This window comes from Benincasa hispida, chromosome 6 (genome assembly GCF_009727055.1).
Source record: "Benincasa hispida cultivar B227 chromosome 6, ASM972705v1, whole genome shotgun sequence".
Lineage (NCBI taxonomy): Eukaryota > Viridiplantae > Streptophyta > Magnoliopsida > Cucurbitales > Cucurbitaceae > Benincasa > Benincasa hispida.
Window position 1 is genome coordinate 48,506,871 of NC_052354.1, and position 22,482 is coordinate 48,529,352.

General features: G+C 35.0%; 1 protein-coding gene across 2 annotated transcripts; it reads right to left on the reverse strand.

Moving 5' to 3' along the window:
- Positions 1-8,028: 8,028 nt before the first annotated feature.
- Positions 8,029-21,239, reverse strand: LOC120079660 (ERAD-associated E3 ubiquitin-protein ligase HRD1B-like). 2 transcript variants are annotated; one of them, XM_039033948.1, is made up of 8 exons: positions 21,090-21,239; positions 19,217-19,760; positions 18,537-18,713; positions 17,558-17,707; positions 17,264-17,469; positions 15,748-15,904; positions 15,315-15,591; positions 8,029-8,420 (listed from the first exon to the last, which is right to left on the reverse strand). In XM_039033948.1, the coding sequence occupies exons 2-8, from the start codon at positions 19,747-19,749 to the stop codon at positions 8,250-8,252; spliced, it is 1,671 nt and encodes a 556-aa protein (XP_038889876.1). In that variant the 5' UTR covers positions 19,750-19,760; positions 21,090-21,239; the 3' UTR covers positions 8,029-8,249. The 2 variants fall into 2 exon arrangements, with proteins under 2 accessions (XP_038889876.1, XP_038889877.1); XM_039033949.1 differs by having other exon boundaries at positions 20,975-21,125.
- Between the last annotated feature and the right edge of the window lie 1,243 nt (positions 21,240-22,482).

Consider the following 22,482-nt stretch of genomic DNA (forward strand, 5'->3'; position numbering starts at 1 on the left):
AAGATAATAATAAATGTAGGATTGATGGGGTTTTAAAATATAATAATTAAAAAGGAAAGTGTAATTATAATAATTTCTTTCCGTTTCGAAAGGAAAATTAATTCCTGCCATAATCTTCACATTAAAATTCAAAATTTAATAATTTTAATTTTTCCGCCAAACTTAAATTCCCGTATTTATACTTGAGATCCAAAATTCCAAAAATTCCCTTCGACCAAGCAATTATTGAATTACCAAGGATAACGTTACTGAAATTACATTAGTATATAAAAAAAAAATGTGCGGGAGGTTACAAACTAAGACCATATGCAACCCCTCAAAATATCAAATCATAACTAACTCATATATTTTCACCCAAATCCTTCAAATTTTCGATGGTGGATCTTCTTTTCGTGATACAATCTGGGCAAAGTCAAAATTATATTGAAATTATCCCAATTAATCTCCAAATTCAGATTTAAATTGAGTAAAACTCAAGTGTTTAACTTTGGAATAACCTCAATAGTCACAAATGCTACTCCAAATTATTAAAATTGGAGCAAAATGTAAATATCCCATCTCTTTATTTTACATAAAATCTTGGGTATGTTCCATTCTGTATATAAATTGATGCGTTTAATTCAAATTCAAACACCAATTTTGGATAGAATTCAGATTATATTCTAAATTAAATTCCTCTCAAGTGAAAATTTGGCCTACTCCAAATTTCATGCCAAATCAAAATTGAAATAAAATTAAAATCATATTCCAAATTCAAGCTAAGATTTGGAAACCCACAAAATTTTATCCAATGTCAAAATTTCGCTGTAACTTAATTGTTGCCTCAAACCCAAATATGGGCATAGTCCAAGCTTCTCCAAATCAAAGTTGAAGAAAAGAGGAAGACGAAGCCAAAATTCTACTTCAAATTCACACGAAGAATTGAGTATACTCCAAATCTTAAAAAAAAAAAAAAAAAAAAAAAGATTGTTAGAATTTGAGATGCTACTTAAATATTCAATTTACAATTAAAGTGGAGCATAAATTTTATATTTTAGTTCAAGTTTACTCCCAAATAGAAAGTGAATACTTGGACTAAAGTTCACCTTTTGTTTACTTGACCTAAAATGTATCGAGCAAACAAATTTCAAAATTTTGAGCTAATTTCTTATATTTTGATCAAGATGATACATCAAATCAAAGGAGTCAAAATCATACTTTGATTTCAAATTATCTTGTTCAAGATTCATTCACTACATAGACATGCATAAATCTTGAAAATGGACATTTGTTGAATGAGAAATTTTGGCAAATCACAAGTTGTCATGCCATCAATGAAAACCCAAGCCCAGGGGAAATTATACGTTAGATTTGGCCGAGTAATTAAATTTGCTCGGGCCCAACTCAATTCAAGCCCATGTTAAAATTTTGGGCCAAATTAAAGATTGGACTCAAGCCTAATAGTTCGGCCCAACGACAAGTGGGTCCAAGCCTAACTTTAGCTCAAGCTCAATTTGGGCTCAATAAAGCAATTGGGTTCATCCCATGAAAGGCCCATGAGAAACCTCTATAAATAGAGGCATTACCTCTTCATTTGAGAGGGGAAGTCAGAAGAATTGAAAGTCAAAGCTCACTAAAGATCAGAAGAACACAACTTCTCTAAAGCTCTAAAGATCAGATACTGAAGCTCAAGATCCAAATACTGAAGCTCCCAAGTCTTGAAAACCAATGTGCTCAAGCTCTCAAGTGCTGAAAACTGAAGCTTCTCAAGTTTTGAAGATTGAAGCATTTAAATTCTTAAGAACCGAAGATCTAAACTATTTGAAGCTTCAAAGATTTGAAGACTTCAACAAATTAATTGTATCTTCACAACCTACAAGTTGAAGATTCAATCTCTTCAAACTTAAGAAAAAGTTCACAAGTCGATCAACAAGCCACGGGGTGATCCAAACTGATTAACAAGCCCAAAGACTACTCCAAGAAGATCAACGAGCCCAAAAGTCAATCTTCCAAAAAGAACATCAAATTCAAAGGTCGATCATCCAAGAAGATCAACAAGCTTAACATTAGAGTTTACTTTTTTAGAGAAAACATCAAACGATTATGTATTAGAGATTGTATTCATTGTACTAAAATTAATACAAATATAAAGTTAAAATTCCACGAATTAAATTTCTCTGAAAATCTCTAAACAACACATATAAAAATAATATAATATTTATTATTTTATATACTTTAATAACTGTCTCATTAAAAACCTTGCTAGGAAAACCCAATGGAAAAAACCATATTCAAGAGAAAAATAGTATAATATTTCTACTCTCCTCATGAATATATCACTTGGGTTCTCTGAGTTATCGCATTCCAACGCTATGCACCAACTTTTCGAACGTTGGTGTAGGTAATGCCTTTGTAAACAAGTCTATCAAGTTGTCTTTTGAAGAAATTTGTTGAACACTAATGTTACTATTTTCTTCAAGGTCATGCATGTAGAAGAGTTTGATGAGATATGTTTTGTTCTATCTTCTTTTATATGTCATTCTTTGTAATCTTTAATCTTTAATTTTTCAATTTATGATGCCAATACATTCATAATTCACTCATTAAGGGTGCATTTGGTTTAATTTTTCAAGTATTCAATTTTGAAAGTAAGTCATTTTAAAAAAAAAATTGAAGTATTTGGGAACTATTCTAAATAGCCTTTGAAACACCTTCAAAGTGTATTTTAAACAGTTTTGATCAAAAGAGTTTAAATAAAAATAACTTTTTTGGAAAAGAAAAACTTTAGTAAATCCGAATAGACTCTAAAACATATAGCAAAAAGGAAAAAACCAAAACAACCACAAAGATAAAATATATAAAAATAAAAAAATAAAAAACCAAAACATCCACAAAGATAAAAATGGCTAATGCAACTATGAGAACTAATTCTACCCAGGAGAGGAAGGACGGAGGAAAAAAAAACATTTAGGTCTCTTGGTAACCATTTAATTTTTTATTTTTAATTTTTGAAAATTAAACATACAAACACCCCTTCCACCTCTAGGTTTATTATTTTGTTATCTATTTTCTACTCATATTTTTAAAAACCAATCCAAAAATTTTTTAAAAAAATAGTTCTTAAAAACTTGTTTTAGTTTTTAGAGTTTAGCTAAGAATTCAACTCTTGCATTTAAAAAAGATGTAAGCCATGGTATGAAAATGAAAGAATAGACATAATTTTCAAAAATTAGAAATAGAAAACGAAATGGTTACCAAGAATGTCTAATAAATATAAATTCCGTCTTATGAAATTTGGTTTTCTAAGTCACCCTCCAATTACTAGTTTCTTTTGAATTGTGCTAAGGATAAGATTTTTGTTTTAAAAACAATTTGAAAATTAATTATGTTTTAATTAAATTTATGTAAAAGCTACACTACATTTTTTTTAACTTTTAAGTTTGTATCTATTTAGTTCTTAAATTTTCGGAAATGCCTAATAAATTGTGAACTTTCAATAAGAAGTATCTTATTTAATTATTTTTAGGGTTATTTTCAAATATAGAATAATGAACCAAAATATTTACAAATATGATAAAATTTCACCGACTATCTGCGACAGACCACAATAGACTACTTGAAGTCATCGCTACTGCCACGTGATTTGTATTTCATCAAGCTCCAGCTCAATCTTCTTTTCACGAGCCAACTTTAGAATTAGCTCCTTCAGCACAAAGCACTTTTCAATCAGGTGACTAACGACTCGATGATACTTACAGTAGTTAGGATCATTTAATTTTCGGCAACATTAGAGTCCGGGAATGGACAAACCTTCACATGTCTTTCTTTGAGAGTTGGGCGACGCTTCTGGCCGCCATCATGCTTTCTTTCAGACTTTGTTTCTTTTTCTTTGGAGGAAAGTTTCAGCGGGGTCATCTGAACGACCATAGATCCTCTTGTGGCACAATCCACGATCTTTTCAGTGCCCTTGGCTTCATTCTTGTATTTTTTCCCTTCAAGAACTAGGAAATCTTTAGTTCCCCTGTTGGCGATGCTCAACTCTATATCATAAGCGCGTGTTTCCAACTCCTCAAATATACGAGGCTTTATCCCTTGCAGAATGTAGAGAAGTTCCCAGTGCACGCCTTAGGTGCATATCTCCACTGCAGATAATTCAGTGAATCTATCGTTGCAATTTAGACTTAGAGCTCTCCATCGGTTGATGTAGTCGATGATCGATTTTTCTTTTCGCTGCTTTGTGTTCGTCAGCTTCATCATGCAAACGGTGCGCCTTGTGCTATAGAAGAAGTTGAGAAACTCCCTTTCTAGCTATTCCCAACTGTCAATCACTTCTAGCTCCAAATCAGTGTATTAGTGTAAAGCATTCCCTTTTAAGGTTCTGACAAACTGCTTGACTAGCAGGTCTCTTTTAGTTTCTATGTTTTCACAAGTTTCAAAGAAATTAGTAACATGTTGTTTCGGATTTCCATTTCCGTCGAACTGCTGGAACTTTAGAGGTTGATACCCAGTTGGCATTCTCAAGTTGTTGATTCTCTTGGTGTACGGCTTGGAGTACATAAAAGAAGATTGTGATGGTCCTCCATACTGAGCCCTTATGGAGTTTGTAATCATATCTTACAGCTATTAAACTGATAGGATAGTGACAACAGTAGATTGTTGTGGCTAGTCTTCCTATAAGACAGTTTTTCCTTTGTCATTGACTTTTGTAGCTGGAGATTGATTCGACTCAGCAGTATCTCGAGCCTGTATTTGATCTCTTAAAGCAGTAATTTCATTATCTCGCTCTTCTACAACTTTCATTAGGAAATCTTCCTTTCCATCTCTGTCATGGCTAACTTAACCGTTACTTCAGTCACAATGACAGATACTGCATCGAAGTGCGATTCTTTATCTAATGGATCAGTAGCAGAAACATAGCTATCGAACAAGGGATTTTCTCTAATAACGGTCCTGCCTTTAGGAGATTCCATTGGTTGTTCCGTGACAGAGCTTATGTAAGTGTCGCTTGCGACGGTAGCTTTGGATGCAGCTTTCTTTAGTGCCATTTGTAGATTTATTGACTTAGATGACGAGAGAGAGATAAGAGGTATAGATATCCCACTGGGCGTGCTAATTTTTTTTGCACGAGATTTCAAGAGAAATTTATTTCATGGAACTCTTTGTATTTGTATTAATTTTGTGGAAAGTGAGTATAATCTTTAATACATAGTATTTTGATGCTTTCAAAATAAACTATAATCTTTAATCTGGTTGATCTTCTTGAACGATGGGCCTTTGGGCTTGTTGATCTTCTTGAGTGATCGACCTTTGGGCTTGATGATCTTCTTGGATGGTCGTCCTTGGGCTTGTTGATCTTCTTGAATGATCGGCTTTTGGGCTTGTTGATCTTCTTGGATGATCGACTTTTGATCTTGATGATCTTCTAGGATGATCGGCCTTTAGGCTTATTGATCTTCTTGGTTGATCGGCCTTCGGGCTTGTTGATCTTCTTGGTTGATCGGCCTTTGGGCTTGATGATCTTTTTGGACGATCGGCCTTTGGGCTTATTGATCTTCTTGGATGATCGGTCTTTGGGCTTGATAATCTTTTTGGAGGATTAGTGTTTGCATGAGGCTTCCGGAGAAACTTGTTTCGTGGAGTTGAACTTAAGTTAGTGTTAGTGTTGATGTTGATTTGATGCGATGCGGTTCGATCTCTAGTACTTAATCCTCTAATTCTCTCTCAGTCAATGCATACACTTGATTTAAGGAAGCGAAGCGCGTGATGATTTTGGAGTTGAAGTCTTGGAAGAATGCTTGTATCTTCAAAGGATTTCGGTCTTCAGAATACTTGTATCTCCAAAGGACTTCAGTCTTCAAGTGTGGTCAAGATGCTTGTATCTTCAAAGTACTTCGGTCTTCAGAACTTTGATATGTCTTCAGTGTCTTCTGATCTTCAGAGCTTTGATATGTCTTCTAATCTTCAGAGTTTTAGTGTCTTCTGATCTTCAAAGCTTTGGAGGAGTTATGTTTTTTAGATCCTTAGAGCTTCAAACTTCAGATCTTCTGAGAGATTTTGCCTTCATTTCCTCCCTCTCTCCTCCAAATGAAGAGATAAAAATCTCTATTTACAGAGGTTTCTCATGGGCCTTACATGGATTTGGGTCTAATTACTTTATTGGGTCCAAATTGGGTTTGGGCTAAAGTTGGGTTTGGGTCCATTTGTTGTTGGGCCGAAATACTGGGCTTGAGCTTAATCTTTAATTTTAACCCAAAATTTCACCATGGGTTTGAATTGGGTTGAGCCCGAGCGACTTCAATTATTTGGCCCAATCCAACTTATAATTTTTCTGATAGGATCGGGCTTTCATTGATGATGTGGCAACTCGTGATTCGTCGAAATTTCTCATTCAACACTATTGTCTGTGTCAAATATAGAATAATGAACCAAAATATTTACAAATACGGTAAAATTTCACCATTTATCTGAGACAAACTACGATAGACTACTATCTGTGTCAAACACATATAGTAGTCTATCACAGTTTATCGTGATCTATCGCAGATAACCTCTGATATTTTACTATTATTTGTAAATATTTTCAACCGTTTTATTATTTAAAATAATTTTAATAATTTTTAATATTTGTGAAATAGAACGTTGAACTAATAGTGCAATAGACATGTCCAACTAAAATACAAAATTAGAAGCTAGAAGTTCCATTAAATAAGTAATTCAATTTTATAACCGTTATAGATTAATTAATTTTTAAAAGTTTCAACTTTATTAAAACCTAATAGATACATAATTAAATATTACAAAAATCTATTAAACATAAAATTAAAAGTTGGAAGACCTTTTAGACACCTTAGAAATCTCAAATACCAAATATCCAAAAAAAAAAACCTCAAGGACTAAGAAAACTTTTAATTTAACACATTTAAAAACACTTTGTAGTTTTCAAATTTTACAGAACATGTGTCTAGTTCATCAATTTTCAAAATGTACCTTTTAATATTCTAAGCCATGTACTTTTTTAGTCCTTGGAGTTTTAAAATAGATTTAAAATAATTTATTTTTATTTTAAATTAAAAGTAACTTTTAAGAAATTCTCCTCTCTAAATTCTTTTTAAAACTTACTTGTCTAATTCAAAATGACATAAAATAATAACAAAAAATATTTTTTTACAAACCTTTTAAATTTATTCTAAGAAATTCAAAGACCAAAAATATAAATATTGAAAATTCAAACCAAATGCACCTATTAAAAAAAAAAAAACAAGATTAAGATTTAATCATTTGACTGTTTGTTTTCTGTTTTTAAAAATTAAACTTATAGACATTACTTTAACTTCCAGATTTCTTCATTTATTATCTGCTTTTTATCAATAGTTTAAAAAACCAAATCAATTTTTAAAACTAGATTCCATTTGATAACCATATTATTTTTTATTTTATTTTTATTCAAAAATTAAATTTATCAACACTACTTTCACCTCCAAATTTCTTTTACTTTTCACCAATAATTTAAAAAACCAAACCACATTTCAAAAACTATAAAATTAACTTTCAAAAAGTTTTGTTTTTTGTTTTTTAAATTTGACTAAAAAACCAATCATTGTACTTAAAAAAAATACAAATCACGATAAGAAATGTAAATGAGATATGCTTAATTTTTAAAAAAAAAAAAAAAAAAAAAAAAAAAAAAAAATGATTATCAAACAAGACCTAAAAATATACATTTTAAAAACTTATTCTTATTTTTAAAATTTGACTAAGAATTGAATCATTATACTTAAAAATGAAAAACTTAATTTTCAAAAACCAAATAAATTCGACCGACAGTATTGCCATAAAAAGACCATGACAGTCTGCGTGTTAATGAAACAATAGAAACCGAGATTAGCACGACATTGGTTACCTTTCTAAAATGTCCACTTTCAAACAATGCTTTTTCATTCATGCGCATGTGAATTTAATTGCTTTTTAAAAATGAATCTTTTAGACTAAGAAAATGGAAACCAAACATCTTTAAATAGAAACTCTCTTCTTTTGCTACACGAAAAAACAAAAAACAAAAAACTTTCAATATTCTTTTTTGACCGCCTCATATTCTGCTTCAAAAGAGATCAAATTCAGCATTTACAGCGAACCAACCAATATGGCAAAGGGAAAGAAGACTGCTTCTAAAAATTTACCAAGTACATCTTCCGTATACAATAGACACATCTATGTCATTGTGTGAATCTGCAGTCTTGTATTATTACACAATATAATTATGCACATTTGTTCTATATTGCCGCTCTTTCGGTTTCTCCGGATGGATGAGAATCTAATGAAGATGATGACGGCAACGGTGATGATGAGGTTGCTAAACTTTTCCCTTTCTTATCTGCCTCGCCTGCTCTTGAACTTTCCTCAACTTTTGGTCTACGGAGAAGTTGCAGTTGATTCTGAAGGATCTGTTGGCAAATATGTTTGAATTTAAAAAAAGGAAAAAGGCATTGAGACAAAAGTTGGACTCTCCTAAAATAAAAACCCTCAACCACACCTAGCTCTGTCCTACTGAAGTTTGAAACTGAATTAGTACAAATTCATTTATTATGAAGATATCTCCTATTCCTTGTTAATAATTTGATTAAATGGCTCGTTTCAATCTTTTTCTTAACTTCTAGTTCTTTAAAATAGAGAGTTGTTTGGAAGAACTTGATGCTTTTTTTAACAAAAATCTAAAATCAAGTTTATGTATTTATTTCTTCCTTCATAACTACAAGCATCTCCTCTACTCAATCTCTAATTGAGTAGGAATTGGAAGAGATCTACAAAGCATATACAACTCCAAGGGCTTTGAAAGATACATGAAAGTCTTTTTCGAACTGAAGCCATATGAATTTCCACGAAATTTAAAAGGGCCGGAGAAGTTGTGTGCGATCTATGGAGGATAAATCTCCAAGGCCTTCAAAAATTAGGCTTTCCTCCAAGACGCAAGTCTTTTCTGAACTTGATCCACATGGCTTTCATCAAAGAGCAGACTCACTTTGCTTTAGGAAGTTTTCAAGGAGATCCTGCATAACTTATTATAATTCGCAAGTCCACTGGCTGTTAAGGAGATGTTGGAAGAGATCTCGAGAATTTTTCTATTCAGAAAGGATCATGTTTACTTAACTAGAAATTTGGGTGAAAATCATGCGAGGAAGGCATATAGGAGATCGGGAACTTGGTTTGTGAAATTTTTATCTTCAATGAAATTTAGTTTGTAGAAATATCACCCCTTTTCTGTTAGAATCCTTCCTGGCAAGAAGTAACTCAAGAATACAAAGAACAAACGAGAAAACTAGAAGATAAAATTATATTGCAATATCACGAAGAAATTACAATATACCTCAGCATAGACTCCCAAATTTCCAATTAGAAAATCCTCACATAAAATTCTTCACACCCTCCTAACACTTCCACTCCTATTTATAGCAATATTCAGTAACCAACTTCCTATCTAATTACCCTTATACCCCTTACTAATATCATACAAATATTCTACTAATACTCCTATTATATCAGTAGCTAAGGGCCTTACGATACTCCGTCCTTCGAAGACACCTTGTCCTCAAGGTGTGAAAAACAAAGACTGATTTTTTTTCAACTAAAAAAAAGACTACAGACTTCAACTCACATGTCTTCACTTCAGCATTGAAAGAAAAAATTGGGCCGCAATTCATTAGGATAAAGCCCTTTAAGGGCCCATAAATCAAACCCAAAGGCTTCTGCAGCTTATTCCAACGTGATGACCCCACCCCCTGAAAAATCACGTGGGACTTGTGTTCCCACCGATACCCCCCCTACTCCAAGCCTTTGTCTCCCTCCATCGTCAAACCCATCTTCCTCTGCATTTTTCCCCTTTACGAATCCTCCTTTGATGGTCGATTTCAGCCTTATTTGTTTCTTTGCCGCCTTCCTTCATCTGACACTGTTGTTTGGTCAACTAGTCGTTTCACATCACCACTCAACCCTACTGCCATTCCCATAGCTTGCTGGAATTTGAATACCAAAATAAAATAACCAACTGTGCTGCCTACCTCGAGGACTGCTCGATTTTGCGAGGACTACTCGATTTAAGTACATGAAAAACTTTCCTCGCCGACCATAGTCGCCGATAAGTAGTTTATTTGCCAAATCTTCTCTGTTCAGCATCCTTGCCTTTCTGCGAGTTTTTTTTCCTTTTTTCCCTTTTCACTCTACCTTTTCTTTAAATTCCTTGTGGAATACCCCCATCATCCATCGATTTCACTTCTCCCGCTTTCTTTTTCATCAAATTTTATTCCCTTTTCTTTCCCTTTGTGTGGTTGTTGTGCAATTCGATTTTGCTCTTCCACACGGGTTTGCCATGCCGGGTCGGGTTCTAGGTTTAGATCAAGATAACATTGGACTAAAAATCCATCTTCAACTATTCCCTCATTGTCTGACTTAGCAATGGTCTGTTCGGCATCCTTGCCTTTCTGCGAGTTTTTTTTTCCTTTTTTCCCTTTTCACTCTACCTTTTCTCCAAATTCCTTGTGGAATACCCCTCGTCGCCCATCGATTTCACTTCTCCCGCTTTTTTTTTTCATCGACTTTTCTTCCCTTTTGGTTCCCTTTGTGCGGTTGTCGTGCAATTCGATTTTGCTCTTCCACACGGGTTTGCCATGCCGGGTCGGGTTCTAGGTTTAGATCAAGATAACATTGGACTAAAAATCCATCTTCAACTATTCCCTCATTATTTGACTTAGCAATGGTCTGTTCGGCATCCTTGCCTTTTTGCGAGTTCTTTTTCCTTTTTTCCCTTTTCACTCTACCTTTTCTCCAAATTCCTTGTGGAATACCCCTCGTCGTCCATCGATTTCACTTCTCCCGCTTTCTTTTTCATCGACTTTTCTTCCCTTTTGTTTCCCTTTGTGCGGTTGTCGTGCAATTCGATTTTGCTCTTCCACACAAGTTTTCCATGCCGGGTCGAGTTCTAGGTTTAGATCAAGATGACATTGGACTAAAAATCCATCTTCAACTATTCCCTCATTTTCTGACTTAGCAATGATCTGACCCTCATTTTCTAACTTATCAAGCTTCTCCCCAATAAGCCCCCAAGGCTCTCTTCCTTTACATAATTCTTTGATCTCTCAAGAATCCAATTGGTTTTTTTCGGCCTATTAAAATTCAAAAACCCACATTTAAGAAGTCCATCGAGTAATTCACATTTTTCCACTTCTGATAGCAAGTGGACCTCAACCCTCCTATTTAAATTTGGACCATTATGGCATAGCTTGTTCGGCCCATGAATGAGAACGATTGACACATGGATGGCATTAGGGTTAGACTTCTCATTTTCCTCCCAATTTTGCCCCTGTCCATTTCCTTTCCCTTTTTCCCTCAAGAATATAATCATGGGCCTCCACAAAGTATCAAACTCACTCCGCCCATACAAACACGCAAAGTCCATAACTTTGTGGTTGACGTTCCCTTCCCATTTAATTGTCTTTCCCATCAGATTTTGACACGTCAGTGGTCCTCATCTGTCACACAAGTGCTCGTCTTCCTCCTCCTTCACGACTTCCTTTGCCGTGAACAACCCAGTTCCCTCATCACCAGCCACCTTCCACTTCATCAACGGCCCCGATGATCAACTTCTTTGCTTTAGGATCCAATCACTTGGATAGTCATCGTCGTTCGGACCCGTCCACGTCGTCTTCTCCAATCCTTCGTTCGCAACTTTGGTTCTTCTTGTTGTTTACTCATTATCTCAGGCCACCCATGCCATCGCCTCCAATCGTCATCTTCATCGTATTTTTCTCCTCTCCTCCCTTGAATTCAACTTTTGGACCATTTTTTTCCGTTTTCTTTGCCATCTCTACCCTTGAACCGCCATTGATTTCTTATTCTTCATCTGGCTGCCAATTCGTTTTCCCAACCATTTGATAACTAAAAATTTCTCCCTTAAACGATGCTTCATCCGTCGATCAACTATTTTTCTCATCGGTGTTGTACGCTTCCACTTCCACAAGTGCTTCTTCCTATCCATTTCACTCTTCGCCATCAAACAATGGCCACGGTTAATCAGGCTTCTCTTCTCCGATTTCTCAATCTTCAATTTAGCATTCTCTCTCTCTTTTTTTTTTTTTTCTAACGACTACATCTCTCCTATTTTCGGTGTCCATTTTCCCTCAACAGAACTTGAGTGAACAAACATCATACCTTCTTCTTTGATGCCTTTCAACATTTGTGAATATCCATCCCCATATGAGCTTTCAATTGTAAGCACACTGGAAGTTTTAGATTCAACTCCTAGCGCGATTGTTCTTGTTTTTCCTGATATTTCCTTTGAGAATTCTTCTTTCTTTGCTTTGGTATCTGCTAGTCCTCTCTCCTCTCTCTCTCTATCTCTTTACAGAGATTCAAGGAGCCTTTCTTGCACTGCTTTCACCTCTCTGTATCTCCAACAATATCTCATTCAACCAATCACAATCCATTTCTAAAATTGAAGATCCAAGATGAACAAGCTCTAATACCAATTTGTTAGGATGCCTCCTAACAAGTACAAACTCAAGAATACAAAGAAAAAATAAGAAAACTAAAAGATAAAAGAATTATATTCCCAATATCATGAAGAAATTACAATATACCTCAGCACATTCTAGAGGGTTAAGAAATCCTCTCCCAATTCCAATTACGAAATCCTCACATAAAATTCTTCACACCCTCCTAACACTCCCACGCCTTCTATTTATAGCAATATTCAGTAACTAATTTCTTATCTAATTACCCTTATACCCCTTACTAATACCATACTAATATTCTACTAATACCCTTATTATTTCTATAGCTAGAGACCTTTCAAGATTGTTAGGTACTTAAGCACCTTGGAGAACCACACACCAAATGCTAGCTTATCAGGGTGGGAGAGTCGAGCCATTTTAGTATCACATTGGTATGGTCATCCCATTCTAACCAATGTGGGACAAAGGCATCGCATACTATCTTAGTTTCTAACAATACCCATCCCTAGAAAGCCAACGTCCCAACGGCTACTCCGACGGTACTTCACTCGACCACACCCGGTCAGAACCCTCCGTCGATTCCACTTTGAAATGTCGACAATCGACTCTGATACTATTGTTAGGTACTTAAGCACCTTGACCACACCCCAAAGTTAACTATTTAGGTGGGAGAGTCAAGCCACTTGAGTACCATATTGGTCATCCCATTCTAACCAATGTGGGACAAAGGCACCCCATACTACCTTAGTTCCAAACATTTTCATCCAAATTTTATTGGTTGTTTCACCTAGAACTAGGCCTAAGGTAAAAATTAAGCATGAGATTTACTCCCATAGTTAGGGAATACACCAATTTCCAAACAAACTTTAGGAGATAATGCAATGGCTCTTTCGATCTCCGCTTTCTATTTTCTATTAAATATTTGTGAGGGACTGTTGCATAATTTGGTTTAAGGAAGATCCTTGGCTTCCAAATAATACCCTCCGATTGCAATTTTCTCGTTTGTATTTCTTATCCCTAGTAAAAAATTTCCAAATAGTTCATTAACTAGATGTGAGTCTCTTTCCTCTGATTTTCATTTTCATAAAGCCCTTTGCAATAGAGAAATCTATAACTAACCCCCTTCCCCTCTACTATCCAAAGAGTCAAACTTATGTTTGGGCTCCCAATCATTGATTATGATCCCTTCATCCTTATGATGTTTCCATCAAAAAGTCTTCTGCGTAATTGATTGCTTTTTTTCATCCCCGTATCCTACTCCTCTTTTCTAAAGAAACTAGGATTTTGAAAATCCTCAAAAGACAAATACTTCCCTTTGGAAGATTAAAACCTTGTTCTTTATCCAAAGAATCTGTGTGTAAGTCGGATTAATTACTCAAAAGATCCATGTTGGTTGAAAATAGACCCAGATTTTGGAAAAAAATGTCAAATGCCTCATTGTTGATGTCATGACCACCTAAAGTTACACTATTGCCTTTTTTTTCTTTTTCCTCTTCTTCTACGGTACGAGAAATCTTCCTCTACATGTCGCCTTCTTCTCCGACTTCTCCTCTGTACGTCTTCTTCTTCTCTGGCACGACGAGTCCATGCGAGCAGCTCTGATGCGATCAACTCTGGTGAGCAAGAGACGAGAGAGGAGTGATTTTGTGGGTGATGAGCGAGACGATCGAGAGCGAGACAGATTTATGAGAGAAAAAAAAAGAATTGAGGGCGAGACGAGCTAGAGCGAGAGATATAGTGATTTGTGAGTGAAAAGAAGAGAGAGCGAGACGAGTTAGATAAGCGAGAGCGAGACTATTTTTCCACATGCGCATGAGTGTATTTTGGTAATTTCACTCAAATTTGACGTCAACAAAGGATCATTCAGCATTTTTTTCAAAAACTGGGTCATTTCACATTTTTTGCCTAATTTTTGGGTCATCCATCCGGCAGACCCCGTCTACCTCAAAAGATTTTATTTATTACAAGAACTGCAATATGGGAGATTGAACCTCTGACCTCTAGATACGGAGGTTATGCCAATACCATTGAGCCAAGCTTACTTTAGCTCTGCCTTAGAAGATTTAAACCATTTATGATTTTGCCCTTTGCTTCTATGATCTGGTGTTGGTTTTGGTTCAATTTTGGCATTTTGATGGTTCCTTCAACTATTCACATAATGATGGAAAAGCTTTCTTGAACCCACTTTTCAACATAAAGGCTGAGTATTAAAGAAAGTAGGATTTGTTGCCATTCTAAGGAATACTTGATTGCAAATGAACAGGAAAATTTTCTTGGATATAAATAGGTCTCAAAGGAAGGTCTGATATTTGACACATTTATCTGAAGGGCTTACTTCGAATCTATCTTGTAATGGTCCTAATCTCTTGATCACAAACGCCAAGAGCTCTTTATAGTGTTTTTTCCTTTTAATTGTTTGGGGTAGCTCATCTTGGTTGGCCCGGTTATTTTCACACCCCAATGGTGAACCACAAACATCAAAGCATAAAAGTTAGCTTCTTGTTGAACATAAGAGGTCCAGGAAACAGCAGAAATGGGAAAACCAAACAGCGCTTCAGTCAATCCAAGACGAGAGAGAATCAAGACATGTTATTTTGATCATTTGAGTTCAACATGAACATCAGCTAAGCATGAGAAATGATAATGATTCATGAGTATTATTTGCCCATGGCCATGGCCATGTGTGTATACTAGTAAACTACTGTTCACGGTTCTTTTTTTCTTTTTTCCTTCAAAAACTGAGCTGAAGATCATACAAGGGCCCAGCAACGAGAGCCCAAATAAAACATGCACTGACCAAACAAGACAGTTCACTAGGTAATGTTAATAACATACCTCAATCTGTTGAAGAAATTTTTCTTGAGCTTCAAGCTGTGAGCCTGATACATTTAGACTACTGCCCAATTCATCTGTATTGTTTCCAGTGCCCTCTCGTGGCTGAAAAGGAACAAAGAGATTTTGGGGAAATTGAGTGAAGGACAGGTTTGAAGGGCCGCTAGGAAATGAGAAGTATTGTGGATGTCCATTGGGAGTTTGTTCTCCATTTGTTTCTGTATTGTCGGAGTCAGGCAAAGGTCTTTCAACCTGAGGAACTACTGCATATCCAAGAGACCTGTAAATAAATAAACAAATAAAAATAATAATAATAAAATATCATACCCTTCTCTATATTTGCAATGGAGAAATGGCATTAATGTTCGTAAACTTTCTAGATCAAGAAAAAGGAGAATAAAACAGAGATCACGTAGTTTGTAATGAAAAGACATACCATACTAATGTGCTCGGACAAGGATAAACATATGATTTCTCATATATTGAAGCAGCAGCGGCAGCAGCACGGACTCTAGCCTGATGATGACTCAAATTATCATTAGTAACGCCCGTACCACTTGTACCTTGTGCAGATGAACTTGTGGTTCCTGTTCCTGTTATCAACAGAACGAACAGCTCAGTCATTGTATCCAAGTTTCAGCAGGGTATACCTCCATCGTGAAAAAACAATTAAACAAAACCAACAGTTCCATATTTGCTTCAAAAACGTCTACTAAAGAAAGCAGAGATACACTGAAGGGAGTCCTACAAGCATGCACAAAACAACCAAACATTTAATGCTGTTAATCCAAAGCAATGGGATCATATAAAAGATTTCAAACAGTTTTTTAGGTAAAGAAAAGCCTCTTCAGTATCTCAATAGAAACTTCCGAAATTACTCCTACACCTTTCTAACACAATAAGAAAATATAAAACAAAACAAGAAAAAAAAATGAAGCAACCAATTTTTACAGAGGACTAAAGGCGCGTGCAGTCCAAGAACTCCTACAAGCATGCACAAAACAACCAAACATTTAATGCTGTTAATCCAAAGGAATGGGATCATATAAAAGACTTCAAACAGTTTTTTAGGTAAAGAAAAGCCTCTTCAGTATCTCAATAGAAAACTTCGGAAATTACTCCTACACCTTTTTAACACAACAAGAAAATATAAAACAAAACAAGAAAAAAAAATGAAGCACCCAATTTTTACAGAGGACTAAAGGCACGCGCAGTCCAAGAACGATCACCCATTCTCAAAGAGATATGCTTAAGTTCATAGACGGTTCTAGAATCAAACTACTTCCTTTAGAAGAGATTGAATTGCTAGGACACAAAAATATATAAAACAAACAACTTCTTTAATGACAGTCTCTTAAGAAGAACAATCATGAAAACAAAAGAAATAAGAAGAGAGAAGGGAGAGGAGAGAGTCAACATCCATGCAATGAATTGTGAGAGAGGCCCAAATTTCAACTTTTCACACTGATGGTGGGGTATATAATATATAGAGAGAATACTTGCAAATATTGATAGCTTATTTTTGCATGGTTACTTCATGACCTAGATTATTTAATAGTTTTGAAAAGTTAAACAGAATTCGGATATCAGTACTACCTGTAAAAAAAATAAGAGACGCAGGGGAAGCATTGCACAAATAAAATACTAGAAAAGTTGTGCAAAACGAACTAATTTGTAGGAAACATAGCAGGTAGAACAGATATTATCCTGTCCCTAGAACGTAAGCAACCTCAAAGAGTACTCCCCTTTAGCTTATTTTCAAACGAACATGTCCTCCGGATATTCATGTATTTCTTCCTTAATCGAAGTTTCAGTTTGAAGAAACTAAGGTCCACAACCAGATTGAATACACATGGAGGAGATTTATAAAACTTACCAGATCAAAATTGTACAAGACATGGGACCCTTTAACCGGGCAGGAAATTGAATTGAATTTTTATGAATGCAATTACCTTGTTGGTTAGCATCAGACTGCACTCCATGATGACCGCCTGCTGTGCTTGAACCTTCAGGTGGTACAACAAGAGCTCTGCAAGTGGGACAAGTATGTTGTCGCTCCAACCAGGATCGGAGGCAGTGGACATGAAAAAGATGTCCGCATACTAGTTTCTTTGCAACTGTCATCTCTTCACGACAAATAATGCATGTTGCATCACTTCTGCAATTACATAAAAAGAATTTTAGTAGCTAACATAAAAGTACTGGGACCATCAAAGACACAACAAGTTGACCAAGCTTGGACGCACGAATTGAGTTCCTCGGGCGTTGCATCTGGAAAACGATCATTCATATTTGAAGTAATCTTTCTGTAACGGATGTAATCTGCAATGCGAATCCTAAAATTCCTAAAGATCTCATAAAGCTCCCGGATCAAGTGCAAAGGCACACCATAAGTCCTACAAGAGCAAAGTCAAAGTCAGCAGAATAAAGATGTGCTATGGGAATGAAGTTAATGTGGATGTAACTCCAAACATTATTTTAAGTTCAGGGATCAAACCATTGACCCTTGGGATGGCAATTGATGTCCTATCCCATTGTGCAAAACATCATGCATATAAAGACAAGTAAGTTGTACATTACACTTTTCCTTGAGCTTTAGTTAACTTCCTTATCTCCTTATTATTAAGAAGTGTAAGAATATACTTGGGGAAAGGAGAGAGCAGATGATTCAAAGTTCGAAAGATAACCATATATATGTATGTGCGTGTGTTGTTAAAGACAACCATATAGATGAAATGAATTTTAAACTTTCTAAGCTGTTTACATTCTAGCAATATCCAAAAAAACTCCAAGAAATAATTGGTCAGACTACAACCAAAATCATTCTTTTTTACTGCAATGTGTGCATGTAAACAGAAATCTCTGCCTCTTTCAGTCTTAAAGGGACAAAAATTCAAGACGACTGATTGAAAATAATAAGGATGTAATGGATATCCAAACAAACAACAAATACCCTATCATTCATAAGACACTCCTGCTATGACTTATAAGCCATCTCCCACAATTAACATGAAAGCAAAATATCATAGCCATTGATACATGTAAGGACACAAATCCCAGTAACCAGATCTGATTTTTTTTTTGGTTTGCATAGTATTTATTGAGAAGAATCAGAATCCCATTTAGATATAGGAAGTATGAGCACATTTATGCAGAAAGAGATTAATTCTGAACTTCCAGTTCACAAGAATGAGATAGCTTAACAGGTGTAGCTTGATTACTTACATGAAAATCACAAGAAAGAAACACAAGTACATCGACAAATGAAGTAAGTCTCGTATAAGTTCCAAGTAAAATGTATAGACGGGTTTCCTTTCCCATTGTCCCTCCATGAGCACATCACTGACATAGAAAATATATTTCACAAATGTTGACACAGCTGTTGTTGCAAGAATCATATACCTGAGAAACAAGTTATTGAATTTATTTTATGATGAAATAAGAGCCTCTAAGGGGCACAAGAAACATAATAGGATATTTAAGAACTTAACTCTACCAAGCAAAGTCTACAAGACAGTATTCCTAAAGCCATAGATTCTCTATATAAGAACTTAAATATCAAATTTAAACAATAGTTTGTGAGTTCATCTAGCATGTCCTTGGTATCTCTGACATTCTAACCACACCGCATTGAAACTATTGTTGTACCAAATGTTCAAAAATTTTCATTATGAAAAATCATAATTAAAGCCTGTATAAATACAGAATCAAGATATGAACCAAATACCATGATCGATCAGAGCTTACAAATGTCATGACCAATTGGAAAAGCATTTCGAAATCCATTGTATAGGACTTTCCTCTTTTGTAATTTCGACATAATAATGAAATGTCTATTTCCTATAAACCCGACCAAAAAAGAAAGAAAAAAGATACAAACCATACAATGGAAATTGAAAACTTACTCAAATGAAAAGAAGAGGGAAACCGAGGCCTTCCTTGTCTGTATCAGAGATTCTATCGAATTATAAAAAAACAGACTATCTAGAACAAAGAGGAAGCCTAAGAAAGAAACAATCCGGATATGGGACAACAAAGGCACCGATGGAGTGGTTTCCATGTATTCAACTCTCTTCTGAGCCAGCCAATGCAGAGCTTTGATCAACAACAAAGCCGTAACCATACCCAGGAATGCAACAGAAAAGTCTTGCCGGAAAATAGTGATGGCAAAGAGGATTTCCATCAACTCCTTCCATGATTGCTCGTTGAGCCTCTCAACTTCTGCTTCTCTAAGAGAACCCAGAAATATTTTTTTTGTTAGCTGCCACAAGATGCACATGATCACTAAACCCATATTGAGAAGAAGCACTAAATTTATCTTGGAAGTCGATAAATAGACCAATGCTGGGTAGAACTGCCCTCTACTGTTGAAGGCATGATAGATAACCACTATGGTTGCAATAAAACTAATCCCCGCATATGTTTGCAACTTCATCATTCTCTACTGCACTGCCATATGAGAAGTTGAAACGTCAGCCAAATGAAACAATTAAATGATGCTAAAATATCATCTTTACCTATCTTGAAAATATTGTAAATTAGTTATCTATAAATAAGATATTTAAATTTGGAAGTAATGCATAAAGTCAAAATTGTTTCATCATCATCGTTACCAATCATTTAAATTTATTATCTACTTACATGTACATAATGAGAAAGTCAAAACTGCAGCAAAGTGCATTCCTTTCTAAAACTCTCTTGTCACAGGACGTAAAAGAGTGATGCAAAAATCAAATGAAGAGTCTTCAATACATTGGGGGTTATTATTATGTACAAGTACATGTACATCTACATGTAAATTTATGTGTTATTTAAATACAGTGCCAGTGCCGCACAAAAAAAAAATTCTTTTCTTTTCTTTAAAAAGAAAACGAAACAAAACTACACAGCCCTAGAGGACTATCGCACAATAGTGAGCCTCAAACCTTTTTTTTTTTTTTTTAATGCAGTGCACTTCAAGCTTTTTCAAAAACCACACACTTATTATAAGTTAAAAGGGGATTTGCGAGGAAAGAAGAAGGAATTTTTTTAAGGATAACATGGGCAATCACCATTCACAAACATTGATTGCAAAAGGACGTGTGTATTTAGAAAATTAAGGAATCAAAAGTCCATTTAGCAAAATAAATAAATAAATAAATACAAAGAGGTTACTTCAAGTGCTTTAAGAGTTTATTTTGGAGAAGGGAATGTTAATAGAAGAACTAACGAGACTAGCATTTGTCTGGATTCGAAAAGAAAGAAGCTGTGTCATGTTGAGCCTTTTTTTCCCCTTCATAAAAATTCAGTGAATATCATCTTGATGGAAAGATTTAAGAAAAATAATTTCTTTTACCATCGATGTTTCCCACTCGAGTTCTAAACCACAAACTTATCGAGCGAGCAACGATATAAATATAAAAATTACAAAAAGAGCAAAGGACTCCATTTGCTAAAATGAAGAATAAAGGAAAATCAGAAGAGGAAAAACCCTAATGCGCCAAGCTCAAAACCTATAAACCACAGGCTTATCGAGCAACAAGAGTTTGTTCTAATCCAAATACGAAGCCCTAACATAAATTAATGGTAAAAAAAATACAAACCCTGAATTCTGAACCAGAAATTACGAGCAAAGAAACAAGCCAAAAGAAAATATGCAAACCAAACATAAATTTCCCATTTACCGCAACAAAAACACCAAGACATTAGGCAATTTCAGCTCCATCTCACTCTCTCTCGGAAACCTAACGAAGTTCGACAATTAACTCGTAGACAGAGATACAAGAAGATGGAGAGTACCTAGGAAGCCGACGAAACTTGAGAGCGATCTGAGAAGAGAACCAAAAATCTGGAAACGATGAACAATCTAGAAAGATAGGGCTTTCGCATTTCCTCGATTGCCTTTTTTTTTTTAATTTAAGTAATTATGTCAGAGGAAATTAAGAGAGTCTAAAAGGTTAAATTACAACGTTAACCTTTTTTTTTTTTTTTTTAAGAGAAATGGTCGTTTTTAACTCAAAAAGTTTTTTTCAATTCAAAAGTAATTTCATTTTTTAAATTTACATTTTTAAACCTCTTTTCCATCTCATTAGATTTTAATGGGTGATCACCACGTGAAAATGTCATTTTGCCCCTCAATTTAAATCAATCTATTCATCTTCCCGTGGAAGTTAGGGTTTTTCTACTTTTTTCTTCTTCTTGTTGAATTTATTCTATTCATTTCCCGTGAAAATTTCAACTATTGTTGGACTCTCTACTCGTAAAGTAGACCCATCTTTCGTGGTCGTCAGACGTATTTCGTTTCCCCTTCATCCGATTCAGATTTTTACAAAAGATACACAAGTACCTTTTCCATTTTCTTTATTTCTAAACGATTAATCGATTGTATTGTTTATATAGGGGGAGTCTGTGTGATTTCTGGTAGGAATCTGTAGTGAAAAACCTAAAATCTTTTTTCATCCTTTAAACTTTAATGAATTTAAAAGAACTTCACGAGACAAATATCCTATGTGGGGTAAGGGGTAAATGTTCATCCGAGTTTGATTTCGCATATTTTTGGGTGTATTGAACTTCATGAGACAAATATCTCGTGAATTTGTTGTGAATATTTATCTCATGAAAGTATTCGCAACGGGTGGAAGTTTGTAAAATAGCTTGAAAGCTTCTGTCGTTTGTCTCGTCGTGTTGTAAGTTTGTCTCCTAAAGTTACTTCATGAGACAAAAGATAAAAATGAACTCAATTTTACGACAGACAAAAGTCAACCTTTTGTCTCGTAAAGTTGAGTTCATTTCTATCTTTTGTCTCGTGAAGTAACTTCACAAGACAAACTTATAACTTTACAAAACAAACGACAGACTATCTCGTTTGTCTTGTAATGTTGTAAATTTGTCTTGTGAAGTTACTTCACGAGACAAAAGACTTACTTACGAACTCAAGATTACAAGACAAAAGACCATCTATAGTCTCATAAAGTTGAGTTCATTGTCTTTTGTCTTGTGAAGTTGAGTTCACAAGATGTTTATGACTCTCTGGCTTATTTCTCATGAAGTTTGTCCTTTTTAAGAGTCTTTTCTTTCACTAGGGATTTTAACATTGTACCATATTTTCTAGCATGTATAGGTAATTATTATGGAGCCAAGGATCAAGATAGCAGGATTCTTTAATGCTTCGTTATCTTTGTGTTCTCATTTG

Coding starts and splice junctions, on each gene's coding strand:
- LOC120079660 (XM_039033948.1), bottom strand. CDS start 19,749: ATGATGAAGTTGCAAACATATGCGGGGATTAGTTTTATTGCAACCATA. Junction 17,708..18,536: donor TTCTTTCTTGTGATTTTCAT/GTAAGTAATCAA, acceptor TTGCTCTTGTAG/GACTTATGGTGTGCCTTTGC. Junction 17,470..17,557: donor ACGCCCGAGGAACTCAATTC/GTGCGTCCAAGC, acceptor ATGTAATTGCAG/AAGTGATGCAACATGCATTA.